The sequence below is a fragment of the Barbatula barbatula genome, assembly GCF_947034865.1.
Source record: "Barbatula barbatula genome assembly, chromosome: 5".
Taxonomy (NCBI): Eukaryota; Metazoa; Chordata; class Actinopteri; order Cypriniformes; family Nemacheilidae; genus Barbatula; species Barbatula barbatula.
The window spans coordinates 19246557-19262843 of record NC_136769.1 but is presented as its reverse complement, the minus strand read 5'-3'; the positions used below and the strand labels follow the sequence as shown (position 1 = coordinate 19262843).

Here is a 16287-nt window from a genome sequence, read left to right as displayed (position 1 = left end):
AGAGCGACTGCAGGAAATCAGTGTAGCCTACTTGCTCTGATCTATAATCTCTTATATGCAAAATAATCCAGAAGCACAATGTATGAAACAACGTGTCTTAAATCAGGTATTGAATGTTTGAATGATATGCATTCTTACATCTGTGAAATGTGTAAGGTTTCCCCAATCTTTTGAAAGAACAGGGTTTTTTTTCAATAATCCTAACATTATATATTTTTCTATACAAGACACCCGCGGACAGTCAACACTAGCCTAGACTCCGAGCTTCGACAAGCTGTACCAGACGCTTAACTTGATGCAGTCAAATCTAGGAACGACGCAACTAAGTAATAAAGTAAGTAAAAAACAACGCGTGTCGCGCTCGGGTCAGGTCGGGTGCGCGTTTGTGTTGCGCTGCGCAGCGCTGCGCAGGCGTCATACCAGTCGAGTCCGTGAGGTTTGAGCTCACAGATGCTCGCTCTGCATGGAGTTACATTCACAACTCTTGTGTTATGCGTCCCTTTACGCGCAAGAAGTCAGTGGAAATACTTCCGTGCGGTGTTTCCCTGTCCGGTCATCCTGTGTTCATCATCCTTCAGTGTGTTTGCTGTTGTAAAGTGAAGAGTGAGAGCGGATTAACGGGGCGGTCGGGCTCCGGTTCTCGGGTGTTTGGATCAGCGGTTATCGGGTATCTCCTCCGGGATGGCCCTAGCGCGACAGGACTACATTGCCCCGTGGTGGACCTACTGGCTGCACAATTTCCCGCATGTTAACCTGCGTTTCCAGTCGGTTGATAGCGACTTTAAACCGGAGGACGGCAACTATCAGCAGGTGAGGGGCTTTAACACACATGACTTTCTTACATAAATCTCTTTTTTCGGTAAAACTGTCTACAGATTCTTGAATCAAGATGCATTTTCCTGATGAGCTAAATGACCTAAGAAAATAAGTAATTATGATATGACATGTCAGGGTATTTGTGCTTAAAACAATAAAAATAATCTGCTATTGGGGTAAAAAAAAAACTTAGTCATTCAATTCAAGAAAATTTTTTTGCTTGTTTTAAGCACAAATTGAGTGACATTTTATATTTTTTGACTAAAAATAAAACTTATTTTATTAGGTCAGTTCAAGTTCAAGAATGTTTAGACATTTTTACTGGAAAACAAGACAAAATGACTAAGAAAGTCATTTTTTGCAGAGTAGACTTAAAGAATGAGGGGGACATCCTATACAATATTGTAACAGATGTGAGAGTTTTGTTTGTTTATTTGTGTTCTGTCACCGGCGAAACTACACAAATGCACGCTCGGTTGCAATATCAATATTGTACTTGTAGTTTGGTTAAAGGAAGCACAATAAAACACCTGAAGGCAAGAATCAGGTATATTGTAAAATATAGTATATCTTTTAATATGGTGCCATTTTTCTTGATACATATTTCTTGCCAAACAAAGACACGTTTGATGTTTATGCTATTGTTTTGTGTGTTCATTTTTTTCTGATGTTCAAAAGCTGGGACACCCAAAGCCTGTTCATGAACACAGTAGGCTATGTGTTTAAACCGTCATATTGTCTCAGAGGGGCTGAAGAGTGTGTCGTGTAGTTTATATCATGAACCCTCTATTGTACATAATGCTTTTAAATGTAAGGAAAGAACTGCAGAACTGAAGTCCACTTTAATGTGCACACTAAACATCTTGGTCTTTTAAATCTATGAATGTTTGTATATGTATAAACGGACCTTAATCTGCAGTTATCATGTTTTTAAACTCTATTGATGCTTTACGTTCTCATATACAGAGGATGATCGTGTTTAAGTACATTCTCTCTGGCGACGTAGTTGTGCCCATAACCGAATGGTACGAAATAAACCAGACATGAAATCGCTCAAACATGGTCATAGGTTCACAAACAGACGACTCGCATCTCTATCAAAGAAACTCTTGTTCCCCTGACAGTGATTTGTACTTTAGCTGGAGATATTGTCTCCAGAGAAACATTTTCCGCATCGATTGAGTCGATACTCCGGCTGGTGTTTTTTATTGAGAAAAAGGATATTACATGCCTCGTTCAAGGTCATATTTCTCTGGTTCACTTGAAGAAATCAATGGCGTTGCAACCCAGCTTATGGAACAACATGCTTTATCTGGGTTAAAATTTCCTCTCGCAATTGCTTCTTTGACATCAGTTTTTCCTTTAGTATGTGACCACACAGGTTTGGAATAAACATTGTCACGTGGGAAAATGTCATTGAAAATAGGATTAATCATTAGTAGTTATTAAATAGTTTGTCATGTTGAAACAGTGACATTAACATTCAAACGGTCGTTCAATATTGGTGGTTTATAATTCTACAGTAAAAATAATATGGTAATTATTCAGTGTTAAGTGTGACGTCATCACTGGTGCCACCACAGACCACACTACACAACAGGGTATGCAAGCACATCACATACTGCTGGGGATTAGGAGTCACAGGTTAACCTCTGGCCTGTGGGACATATGTAATTCATCGTTTGCCCTTCCGAATTTTTTCATATGTTTACAATCGCTGGCAGGAAGTTAAGTTTAATGTTGTGGTTCACATTTATTGGCCTCTTCTGTTAAACATCCTGTGACAACAATGGGACAATTTTAGAGATCAAACAATTGCATTGTGGGTAATGATCACCTGCAGCGTTTAATACACAACCATACGCTTGCTGGTCATTAATCCAATTGATGATGCTGAAAATAAGTGCTAACTTAATAATAAAGTAAACAGGGCAACATGCTCAGAGGTTACTGCATCATTGCAGAATCAAGTTATTGGTTCTTTCTCGACACAGCATTTAATCATTTTTAAGTTTGAGCTTTTTACCGTACATTTCCTGGAAAACAGCAAATTTGGACAGCAACGATACATGGCTTTAAATATTATAACAAATCTAAACTGTTTGCATTTGCGTATAAATCCTTCAAGTGATGTTTTTTTGTTAGTCTAGACCAGCAAGCGCAGTTAAAACAATTACACGCCACTCTTAGGGATTTTCGAAAATTCACTCAGGATTTCCCAAGACCAATGCGATTCATTTAATGTGTCAAATCAAATTCCCTTTAGCACACTGTTTTCAGTTTTCAGCTGATGTAACCACAGTGTTGGCCCCTTTAGCGTGACGTTAGAATGAATAAATGTTGATACATTATATTTTGGGTTATCATCGTGAAGAGCAGAATCCAGTGATGGTGTTTTCTCAACCTTCTGATATCCAGCTTTCTTCCGTCCTCCTGCTGGATCACAAGACCACAGGGCTGTCGTGCTTTACTCTTATCACATGATGTTTCTCTTTAGCCTTAGTGCATGTGGGTTACCATGGCTACGTGCATGGGGCCTCAGCTCGCCCATCATAAAAACCATTGTACCATTTATCCACCCACAGCTCTCGTGAACTGTTCGAGGCACAACATCAAGACGCCTAATCACACTCCTCCGTTCCTCTGTTCTTCTACATACTTAAAACTCCCTCAGTCTTCAAAAATAGCATCACAAAGTTCTGTGTGTGTGACATTCAGGTGCAGCCCCATTTACAATTTCTTACAATTTTCGTATCGTAATGACATCAGCGACGACAGGTAAATCAATCCTTAACAACTTTCATTTGACCATGTGTTTGTTTCACTCTGCAGTCTTTGATCTTCCTGGCCTGTGTTTCCGCCATTGGTCTTGGCCTGAGTCTGCTGGTGCTCTCGGTGTATCTGACATGCCTGTTCCGATGTCAGAGGAAAGAGGATGAGGAGGTCAAGAGACCCGACACCTGCTGTGTCACATGGGCCGCTGTTATCACCGGCCTGGTCATATGGTGAGTAAAGTCACGTCTTTGTTTTGTGTCAAACCGAGGCGCGTGCTGCTCTCCACGTGGTGACTGATTTCATTCATAGTTTGCCATTTGTGAATAACAATGCCTTAGTAAATGCAAACACTTTGTGGTTCTCAAACGTTTTCATTGAAATGCCCCCTTTGTGTATAATGCACCCCCGATAAAGACTTATAATTTTAAGTAAACCAAATACTTATTCAGTAATACAATACTGGAGCATACATTCTTTTGGTTGATGTTTGATTGAATACAATCTTTGATAAATGTCGATATTTCATGAAATGTTAAAAATCCTGTGCCCCCCCTGGATCCATCTTAGGGCCCCCAGAGAATCACTGGTCTAGACACAATATCATGCCATTTACACACACATTTCATGGTAATCAACCCTTTGACTTAGCCCTATTTATGAATAACGCTGTTTGCGGTTGAGTTGCAAAGAGTCGTTTTAGGATACAGAATGACATTTCTTTAACCTTTCACCTTTAATTTAGTATGTCAGTGCATTGTGCCAGGCAGGGATAATATTGCATTTGGATTGGATTTGGTTTTTAGCTGTGGGTAAATGAACGAGACACCAGTTAAGGAGGAGATATTTATAGTATTTAAGCCAGACCTTACCCTCACTCCTCTGATCTCACAAACGGAGGAGGATGTCAGAGCATGAACCTCTGCTTTCAGCACTGATTTGCAGGAAGTAGGATGGAAATCGAGAGAATTAATCCTCCTCCACCTCTGTTCTCTCTCTGAGCCGATATGTTGCAGAAATTCATTCCTGGGCTGCAAGCCAGCACCTGTCACGGCACGTGTTGTTGTTCAGTGTATTTAATTAAAACGAACAGGCGATCAAAACCACATCAGGAACTGTTATGCCTGGTGTCTGGTGTTGATCATTTTAGTGCATTGGGGACTTTCTTGTTTAAGCAAAACTGTGCCAGAATGGGTAATATAATGGGTTTATATGATAGTTTTAATGTTTTTATTTGGCATTTTTATCCAATGCAACTAAACATGATAAATCCATTGCATAAGGTTTAATCAAGTTATTTTTCTGGAATCAATACCATGATCATTTGTTGCTGGGACCCATGATGTACTGTTTGAGCTTCAGGAATTATAGGGTATATGTATTTATATTCACATATATTTATCATAAACTAAATAAAGTTTCCGTGGAAGTTTTTACAATAGTTTATTGTATTGGCTACTAAAGTTATTTGTTATTAGTAACAAAGTTTGAACACGGCTTGTTCTATTGCGCTACATCCAGTGTGGATTATATTTCTTGTCGCATCGCGGCGTGTCCAGTGTAGACATCAGATATCTTTGTCTTCACCTAAAGTTCAGTTCATGCCCTGAGAAATATCTAAATCAATGCTCTTGGGGGGCTCAAGACCCTGAGGTCAGTTTCCCTCTAGAGCATTGGAGGGTAAGCACAATGCTAACACTGTTTGCTATTTATTAAACCAATAATAGAAGACAAATGCTTTTATGCCAGTGCTAAATTCAATTTGCATAGGTTTCAGATTAAACTTGTGACAGTCATGAAAGTTTAGAGTCCGGATTGAGTTAACATTCCAGTCGTGGACAGAAGGTCATTTGTCATGCTAAGTGCTGTAGCGTGATGCTGCTTAGCATAAAGTCCTGCTTATCCCTTCACACCTGACCCTAAAGTGATAACCAGCTTCTATAAAGATTCAGTTTTATTCTCAATTTCTGACTTTCGTATTCATTATTGATACTGCAGATACTGCATAATAAGTCCTTAGTTGTTATTAAATAAGTAATAAGTAACTTATTGTTACTTTAAACATCAGTATGCTGTTTAATTACTGATCATTTTTCTAAGATCCTTTTCTCTGTTGCTGCTGATAAACATTAAGAGAAATCATGTGTCAGGTAAACGTGGTCTTTTTATTGTGAAAATATCTACTTCATTGCCTACAATGGTTACAGTTTTGCTTGAAGGTGTTATGTATTTGTCACCTTATTATTTGAAAAACAGAAATGATCTACTGTATCTCTCATCAGAAAAAGCATATTACATGTTACTGAGTAATAAGACCATAACTGAATGGTTAACTACGAACATTTCATGTTTTGTCATGTGGTCCATGTGATTCTCATTAAACATTTATTAGCATCAAGGGGTCTCTTTAATGTGATTATATTTCATTTGACCATTTTGATTTAAAAAACAGAACCATAACAGTTTTATCCAGTCAATGTAGTTTTACTGGTGATTACCAGTTTAAAACTGGTATTATACTTGATAAAAATAGTTTTGTCTTGTTTGAATCCAAGTGTTCAAGACCTAGTTCTTTTATTTAGCAATGTATTGTTAACATTGATTCACCCCATCCTACACGGTAAAATATAATCATTTTCAACAGTTTTCCAGTTACATGTTTAATATATGATGATCAGAACTGAAAGGTCTGCTCGGTTTTCTCGTTCTGAACCACAGTGCATCGGGTTATATGAACTAATTTGATTATAACTAAACATTTGTTGTATAAAGCTCATTGTATTAAAACAAACATCCTGTAAGTGTCAGAACTGAAGTCGTCCTTGTTCCTGAAATTAAAACTTTTATTGACACCAGGCCCAGCGAACACCCGGTCCTGGAATGTACATCTTGATAGGTTGAACACGGAAGAATATTAATAACTACTTCTCTAGCACCACCCACTGCTTAGCGAATAACTTTAGCCACACATAGTACACACTCCAGCATTTCTGATTGTTGACTAACTGGTAACCAACCATAGCGACATATTTTTCGCTAAAGGTTTGTTTTGTCCATCAGTATTAACTAAACCACTGATACGCGCTGTGTTGTGTTTTTGTCCGGAAGGCTGCATCACACAGCGCTCTTTTGCTCTGTTGCCATGTTTGTTCATAATAAGTCCTTTTATGCTTGTCTTAATAAGTGATTTGTTGCAGATTGTGAGAATTTTATTGGTTTTATAATATATATATATATATATATTTAGCATTTTAAGGCTTGCTTTCGTCTTGTCTTTATTTGCTTATTTTTTATCTGTGAAGATCTGGCAACCCTGTCACTTTACGATGCATGATTTTGGCATCGATTTTCAGTCGCCTACAGGTTTGTATATTTAAAAAAATAAAAGCTGTGTTTGATTTGAAACCTTCCTTCAGTGTAAATGGCTGAAGGGTGAAGATCCAGTCACAGCGGATCCTTTTAGCGGGAACTGACCGACTAATTCATATCCTGCAAAATGGCATCTGAGGTTGCAGCTTAGAGAGATAATGTGACTGTTATCAGCCGCATTAGGGCGAATTAGTCATTGAAATGGCACTTTATCCTGCAGTATCCTATCAGTGCTTAGCTGGAGCATCTAAGTGTTTACTGAAGCAATTTATAAGTCCACGAGACTTTTACTGTTACGTGCAGTATATATATTAGTATGAAACACTGACATATAAACATGATTCACTCTGGAGGGATCTTCAAGAAGTGTTTGAAATCTTGCAGGTTTAATCTGGCTTTCAGTATCCTGCATTACTTATTACTGTCTTATATCACAGACAGCTTTTGTTCAATCACTTCCTTCTTATTTGGTTTTGCCACTCAAATGAATGGAGATCTGTAGGGTTTGAGTGAGATGTAACAAGATGAGCTTTGGTTTCAGCGGCTGGGCGGATGCAAGGTGAGAGCCGGGCTAGCACACACACCCCATAATGGGCGTAAGAACACTGCTGGGAGTTGTTATTATGATTTAAGCAGAGAGCCTGAATCCTTGCTTGGAGGGAAATCAGAAACTGGATTCTCTGACCCCCCTAAGACACACATGCATCCTGTTGAGGTGTCGCTGTATTGCAGGATGGCATGTGCCGTCCGCTCTTTCCTTATTGTTCTCAAGTAGCCTATACTAAAGGTTGCCTGTGTTTACTTTAGGATCATTTTTAGACAGATTTTTGCTCATAACTGTGTGAAACCTAACAACAAATGCAGCACATTGTCTGTGAGTGTGTGTGGGTGTTTTCCTGTGGTTGTGAGTGTGTGGTTGAACACCGTGACCGTGGGCTTTTAGAAATATGAGTAACGTACGTGTGAATTTGGTCTTCATGAAGATTCCATTCTTTTGTCTTAAAAGTGCCTTGTTGGCAATTGACAACAGTTAGCGAGTATATACAGTGATCTTTGTTGACTGGCATGGGTTTTTTAATGCCGATATTAACACTGTCGCCGATTCGCCGATCGTGTAATGTAGCTTAGCATCTAAACAGTGTTGAACACATGAAAACACATGATTTGATCCCATTCTCACAATGGCTTCATCAGTCATGTGACAGACAGAAAACAGGTTTCTGCCAGGACACAGAGGGATGTGATCTCTTCTAAAAGCATTCATCTGGAAATATGGTCACTAACACGCGTCTCAGTCACAACAAAAAATAATTATTTGATATGAACCGTCGAAGCGGCCCATCAGTCATACCGATATAGCAATCAAAGCAGCTTTCTCACACACAAAGTGCCGTGTGCTCACATTTCTCTTTGTTCTTGCTTTTGTCAGCCTGCGAAATGAGCACTTTCAAGGAAAATGACCGGAGATATTATCACACGGCCAGACACAGTGTCTCATGTATTGGCTCCAGGACTGGGGGGAGGTGAAGGGGATGGACTGAACGGCCCCTAATGCTTGACCGGGCTGTTATGACCCAGCGCAGCGGTCTAATTAGGTCGACTAACATTCTGGGGCTCGGTTTGAAATATTTACTCAGGTTTCACAGTTGAAGCGATCACGAGACCGAATCAGTCAAAGTGATGAATTACACGGCCGAACGCCTGCTGGTGAGCTCACTTTTCCTGTGAAACCAAGTAAGAGCTCATCGGTGCAATGGTGCTAACAGTCGGGTGGGTTTGAATCACTCTGGTCGTTGTTTTTTATCTTAAATATACACACACCAAAGGTCTTTTTGGAGTTTTAATAAAAATTTGATTTAATAAATTTGTTGTTTATATTGGTAATTCAAATCGTTGTAGTAATGGTGAATCTTGCTCTAACAACACTATTAACATTTAACTAAAAGATTGACTGTTTAGGAACGTTTTATTTCTCAACTTTTATTTCATAGTATGTCAAAATATCAGATTTGAATGAAGAATTAATATTTTTCTATGTATGTAGGAAAAGCTCACAATTCTGTATTTTTAAAAAGAAAATGTCGTGTGGTCTCTACCTTTTTTCCATGGGTGTATTTAAATTTATTATTGCGATATCTATTGAAATTTACATAAATAATGATGTCAGTCGAATTTGTCTTTCATTTTATTTTACGCTCCTTTTGGCCAATTCATTATACTTAAAATATGTTTATATAGTTTAGGTATTCATTGTGCCTCTAAAGGTACAATGTTAAAATAAATGAAATGTCAAAATCACCCCCTCTCTGTTTGCATCTTAACTACGAGATGCTTACGCTGAATTATTCATGATATTATCACATGTAGTATTAAAACAATATCAACGATCACTGTCATTAATGTCACAGTTATTGTCAATACAAGTATATTGTGACATCCCTATTTCAAGATATCAAGAAAACGTTGATTCCTCATTTTGATAAGGGCATTTATGCATTTGGATGACGCTTTTATCCAACGCGACGTAAAGTGCATTCTTACATTTTATAAACAATGTGTGCTTCCAAAACACACCCTCTACAGGAAAATAGGAAAACTCCTGAGTTGAATAAAAACGATGCGCTTTACCTTTAAATCCCTCAAATCCTCAACAAACTGCTTTACTACACTGGTCTGTTTGAAACAAAATGAAAGATTTCCACTGATGTGAAGCTGTGATTATAATACAAGCATTTGTGTTTCTTACAGTTCAGCCGTGGGTGTGGGTTTCTATGGAAACAGTGAAACCAATGATGGAGTCTACCAGTTAACTTACTCAATTTCTAACGCCAATCATACGCTGGATGGCATTGGCAGTATGGTAAGAGTTTAACATCCTCCACCTGCACCGGTTCACCCATCATGTCGTCTCATTTCTAATATGCCGAAGAAGGTCATGATTAAAGTCAATCAGAAAAGTGCCTGTGTAAATGATGGAGCCTCGGGGACATTTCACAGCCGCAGGGATTTAACAGTAACACACGCACGCTTCTGCAAAAGAGAGTTGTGGCCATATCGTGCCTGTCTCCATTTTGACTTACAGTTTTGAGGAGTTTCAGGCTCTAGAAACATCTCCAGATGCAAATGCAGCCATATGATGTGTGAAGGCAAGAAAAATCCAGAGAAGTCTAGGATTAAAAATCCATCTGCATTATAGGGATTAAAAATGTTGTTTCTGTAAATTGGGGCTGTCAGAATGAGTGGGCCTGCACTGACTGTTGCTCAAATTCATTGAGTAGTACTAAAGTCCGTTAAGGGAAGCCACTCAGCGGCCATCTTTGCTATACGCCTCCGGGCAGTTACGCATTTTGTTAAAATTTATATCTTTGTTAGCACATATAGTAAAATATAGGTATTTTTGCCCACATATTTTTTTATGGTTTGTTTTAATGTAAGTTTTAAGTGATAGTTCCCCAATAGAAAATGTTCTTTCATAATTTATTTACCCTCATTTCGTTCATAACCTGTACAGTATGTGACTCTTTCTTCCGTGAAACACGAAGGTATTTAGAGAAATGTGTCCATACAATGGAAGCCAATGGGGAAGAATGGTGTTTGCTTACCGGCATTCTTCAAAATATCTTAGTTTGTGTTCTACAAAAGAAAGTCATACATTTTTAGAATGACATGAGAGTGAATAAAGGATGACAGATTTATTTTGGGGTGAACTATCCTTCAATGTAGAGTAAGAGTTTCCGTCAATCTTTGTTAGAGATCACAAATTGTTTTCCTACTTTGGCGTCAATCTCTGATAACAAAACACTACTCCAGCGGCTCTTCCTCTTCTCTAAGGAAGGCCCCGCCCCTTTTTTGGCCTATTCCTTTGGGCGGAGGTTATTAAAAGCTCTCGGAATAGTGACATCATGTACCCGGGAAGTAGATGGCTGTAGTCCGATTCCAGCCGTTCTCTGTAGTCCTTGAAAAATGAATTATATTAAAGACAATATCTCGCTTGGCACTGAATTTTGAGCTTTATCATTTTGCTGGTATTGTTTATGCTCTAACAGCAACATTACACACTAACTAAAGGTTGAATATGCGATCGCAGGGAATGGGACCTTAACAACAAATTCACTGGTTTTATCCAGATTTACTTTTCAGATTGGTAAATGTCAGTGTTAAATAAAAGAATAGCAAACGTATTTTGTTTTTGTGTTTTGATGTCACAAAAGCATTATATAGTCTTTGGGTGTACTTGGTATTGGGCAGTCCTTCTTAATTTACCACTTTGTTATATTTAACACAACCCACAACCAAACCAAATTTGGTTTCTTGCCGCATGACTTGGCTATGAGCGCTCTGTAATTTAGCATCTGGCGGGTTGAGTTTGCTAAAAAGAGCATTTTGCTGGCAGGATGACTGGCTGGCAGAAAGTTTTCCTTACGTAGCCTGTAATGTCCATTACCAGCTGGCAATGCAGTAAAAATTTGTTGTTTCGCTAATACTACTCTTCCGAAATCTCTACTGTCGCTCTTACTATACTGTATGCCAATATTTCTTTGGCACGCTGGCCCATAATGCATTGCATCCCGGTTGGGCGTTCATATCGCAAAATCTCTCCAGAGCACACTTTTTAAATAAAATGACAGCATCCTGAATAAACACAATTACAGCCTTGGCTCCAGCGAACCTGAATAAATCCAATTTTAGCTTTAGTGAAGGTTTCTTTAAAATCGAGACTTCGTGTTAAAGTGATTTGTGGAGATACCAAGATTTTTAAAAGGCTACTGTTGATCCTGCCAATGGTTATGTGCCAGAAAATAGCTTGTAACTGTGAATAAAATGGTGTAGAGTTCAGACTTCCCATGCTATATCCACAGAGACGGTGAATCTGCTTTATGAATCTTAAATACTGTTTCACAGTCCTGAAATGATGACTTACAGGGCTAGACGATAATGCTTTATTCTAACAGTACTACATATTTCATTTCACTGAAGCCAAACAAGGTTTTTAATTGAATTATTGCCAAAAGGCAAAAAGGAGAAATCCCACAATGCCTGCTACAAGAAGGGGAGGAGAAGCTCAACCAAACATATCGACAGGCAGATGTAAAGCGCATCCGTGTACCCAAGTTCATAATGTTTTATACAGCCGCAAAAAAATAAGAGACTTTTCATTTAATCAGCATTTGTACTGTGGACATACAGAGCATCTTTTATGTTATTTTCAACCGTTACTCCAGCATTCATTTTCTGCAAATAAATATAAACATAAACAATATTTTATTTGAAATGTGGGAGAAATATTGTTAGTAGTTCCCAGAATAAAACAAAAATGACCATTTGACCTCAACACATACTGTACCTGTAAATAGTACATTCTGAAAAACTATTTATCTTTTTTTTGTTCTTTTCATTTCTTAACACATGTTAACATTTATTAAATTAGTGATGCTCTTGACAAGGTTGTTTAGGTCACATATATATATATTATAATATACTGTATATGTATTTTATACATTTTATTTGTAATATATTTATTGAACATTATTAGTCCAAAGCATGGTGATACAACAACAGTTTCCATTATCCCTTTCGCCCAAAATAAATGAGCAATGAATAAACAAAATTATATACATAACTGAATAAAATAAAAATATTAACTAAAATGAAAAAATACAGAGGCAATGGAAAAAAAGAACATACCACCTACATTAAAAGCTATTTTATAAATAACAACACAAACATAAACGTGTAAATATTATTTTGAAACTCCATAGAGATTTCCATTTTGAGAAGAAGTCCGACTCTAATTGTGATTGACAGTTGTGTGTAATGTCTGTGTGGGAGGATCCAGAAATACGTTGTTTCTAAAATAGCTTTCTCTTCAGCGCCAGCTTTATTTTTAATTGTTTACTGTGAAATAAGGTGAAGAAACGTTCTCACTCTGTCTAACACGCAACTCTCACATCATCACCACACTTGCGAGGTTTGCCTCTTTACCAGCAAGCGGGGTCGTCTTTTGTACGATTTCAAGTTTCATCTTTATTTTCCAAATGTATGCAAACAGTACATGGTCAATTTTGTTTAGCCAGACACAGCTTAGCCACAATGAAAGCCTCCAAACTGCAAATTGAAGTCCAGCTTGTTTGGCTGCCACTTGCATTTACGCCTCTCACTTGCATAAAGTTTTTACTTTTTGAGGCACTCGCCACTTTCTACCCCGCACATGTCCATTTATGTACGGTTTATATGCCAAATCGCTTCCGTTATGTTGCCAATGGTGATCTGCACTTTTTCTTCGCTCTCAGGTGGGTAACTCTCTGAATAATATGCGGGTTGGTCTGAAGGAACACCTGGAGAGATTGGATGAGATCTTCTCTCCGCGAGGAGATTATACTCAAAGCTTGCGCTTCCTGCAGCAGATGTCCAACAACATCATCCAGCAGCTTCTGGCCATGCCAGACACCAGCAAGGTGCAAGTGGATTTGGCTGCCATCTCGGAGCAAACTGCGTTCATAGAGTACTACAGGTGAGGAGCACGCTTGGTTCATTATTTTGCAGGTACTTGAAAGGTTTGGCTACGACACAAGGTGAGAGGTCAAAATAAGGCCCAGCTGTTGATGTGGGTTAAAGATGTGTGTAGTATTACACAATTTAGTTGCTGTAAATGAGAGAAAACTGAAGGAACTGGAAGAACCCTTATTGGGGGTTACGTGCTTGGTTAGCAGCCTGTAAATCCAAAACAATCTTAAAGGAATAGTTCACCCAAAAATGAAAATTTCATAATTATTTACTTACCTAGTGCCATTTTAAACTGAGACCTTCTTTCTTCTGCAGAACACAAAATAAGAAATTTTGAAGAATGGCGGTAACCAAACAAAATTGGAGCCCATTGACTTTCATTGTATGGACACAAAACCAGACATTTTCTCAAAATATCTTCCACAGACGAAAGAGTCATATACAGGTTTTGAACGACATGAGAGGAAGAAATGATGACAGATAACCAATTCCTTTAAATACAAACGTTAAATCCAAATATCCATCAGCCACAGCATTATATTGGTCTTTTACTACATTGAAGGAACAGTTAACCTTAGAATGACATGTTTGCCCTAGTTTACTCACCCTCCCTCATGCTGTCCTAGGTGAACACGATTTGGGCATTTTGAAGTGATAATAATTGAAATTCTGGCTTGCAGTATATTCAACATAAAAAAAACCCCACACGGATGCAAGGTTACACGTCCATGGTTAATACATATCTCATGACACAAAATTTGTGACATTTTTGAGCAAAAACAGTTCATATCTTGAGCTAATTTAGTCAGGTTTGATGAATGTTAACAAAATTATCACTGTTCTAAAAAGGCCGCAAGAATGTAATTCTAGGGTGAACTGTTCCTTTAAATAACTTCACAATTTTAAGAATGGAACATGGGTGACAGACTAAACAAATGACTTGAAAGTTCTCTGATTTCTTGTAATGCATTTAGTGCAATTAAATCTATTTCCCGCTCATTCTCCTTCACAACTCCTTCCTGGTGGAACATTCGTTCCAACTCGGTCCGGTCAACCACATCTTTCACAACCTTCAAAAAATTACTTAAAACACACCTCTTCCGTGAATACATGATGGACAAATGAAAAAAATTAAAAATAAACACTAACCCTCTCTCTTCTCTCAAAAGGTAGTGGTCTAGCTTTTGTTGAAAGTAGTTTTGTTTACTAGTAACTAGTATTACTAGTAAACTAGTAATAACTTTGTGTTAGTACCTATCGTACTATTGCTCTTTTATGACATATCGCTTATTGCTCCCTGAACTCTTCGTAAATCGCTTTGGATAAAAGCGTCTGCTAAATTACTAAATGTAAATATAAATTCAAAAGCACGGCAAAATAAGGAGTACTGCATAGAATCAAACTAAAATACAATTTATAAATTAACTTCGCACTCCGAAAGATCGCACACTTTTCTGTCAGAGATCTGCACCTTGAATGATTCAAATCTTAAAGTGAATATAAAAACGAAATTTCTGTCATCATTTACTTTCAAATCTGTATGACCTTCTTCCACAGAACACAAAAGAAGATACTTTGAAGAATGTTGTTAAGTGGCCCCCGTTCACCTGGTTTTGTATCCGTACAATAGAAGTCAATGGGGGTCAGTGCTGTTTGGTTACCCACCTTTAGGGGGACTGAAAATACAAACTTTTGATCGTTTCCGTGTAAACTCTGAAGGTGGCGTTTTCCAAAAAAACGATAAAGTCATTCGCATGCATATTAAGCGTTCAGGCTGTTGGCATGCACGAGTATTCCCCAAACTATAATGGCGGCCTCCATGCTGCTTGGTTGTGCTGCGTGACATTCCCATTGTCATTTTTTCCAGCTAAAAGTATATTTACTGCACCACTACAACAGGTGGAGACATAATTAGTATTTATTTATGTATTTATAAAGTGTAATAAAAGCGCTTTTAGCTTAAAAAAGGGTACGGATTTCTTAATATCGCAACATCACCCTCCACTGGCCGGGCTTGCAGAATACAGTGTTTTTACTCGTTTCGCAAGATCCATGTAAATGCAGATCGTTTTCCGTTTTTTCATCGTGTAAACGTACTCTAAGATTTCAATCATTCAAGATGCAGATCTCTGACAGACGAGGGTTAGATTCCAGCAAGGCAGTTCTTATGTGTTTGCTTATTTGTGATGAATTGGATACTACGACATAAAACTAGCAGTTCTGACCGACTTCTGTTGATCTTAACCAGTAATACTACTTGATGCTTTCTTGACTATAGGCTGCTTATGCCTTATAATGTTAGTCTTTCTGAATTGATTTGTATATCCTCCAAGAAGATTACATTTCCATTTCTAGGGCAGTGCGTTATGAACTTACACTGCACGTATCGATGGACATCTAGTGTTTCAAGCGGCAAAGGAAGCTCTCGAGCAGCAACGGTCAAACCTCTCTACCATCATTACTCACAAAATAATCTAATCATCTAGCTCATTGTTTCTCATACACCTTTGTCTCCATATATTTCTCTCTCTCTCCCCTGCCCTCTTTCGCCCTTTTCTGCCTCGAGATGTGTGGACTTTTTGAAGTCATCGTGGTGTAGGATTACTGATAGGATTGTGGTTGCATTTGCCTGGCATTCCAATAGTGCTCCGATCCATGCAGTCCTGGAACCACTGCAATGCCAATGCAGACCGGACGATCTGTCAATTACACAGAACCACACTTGCTTTTCATTGTGGTTGTAACACTCGGATCTACAGTAACATGAGTTTGAAAACATTGCCATGCAGTGTAATGTACATGATATCATTTTTGCTTTATTGGAAG

At 38.2% G+C, this 16287-nt stretch overlaps 1 protein-coding gene across 1 annotated transcript in view; it reads left to right on the top strand.

Annotated features, from left to right (window-relative positions):
• The first annotated feature begins 425 nt into the window (after window positions 1-425).
• The window catches only part of ttyh2l (tweety homolog 2, like), a 29508-nt gene continuing 13646 nt past the window's right edge, over window positions 426-16287 (top strand). The window contains exons 1-4 of the mRNA XM_079456815.1: window positions 426-810; window positions 3649-3821; window positions 9706-9817; window positions 13248-13468. Coding sequence (XP_079312941.1) covers window positions 682-810; window positions 3649-3821; window positions 9706-9817; window positions 13248-13468 — 635 coding nt within the window. The 5' untranslated portion in view covers window positions 426-681. The remainder of the gene's footprint in view (window positions 811-3648; window positions 3822-9705; window positions 9818-13247; window positions 13469-16287) is intronic.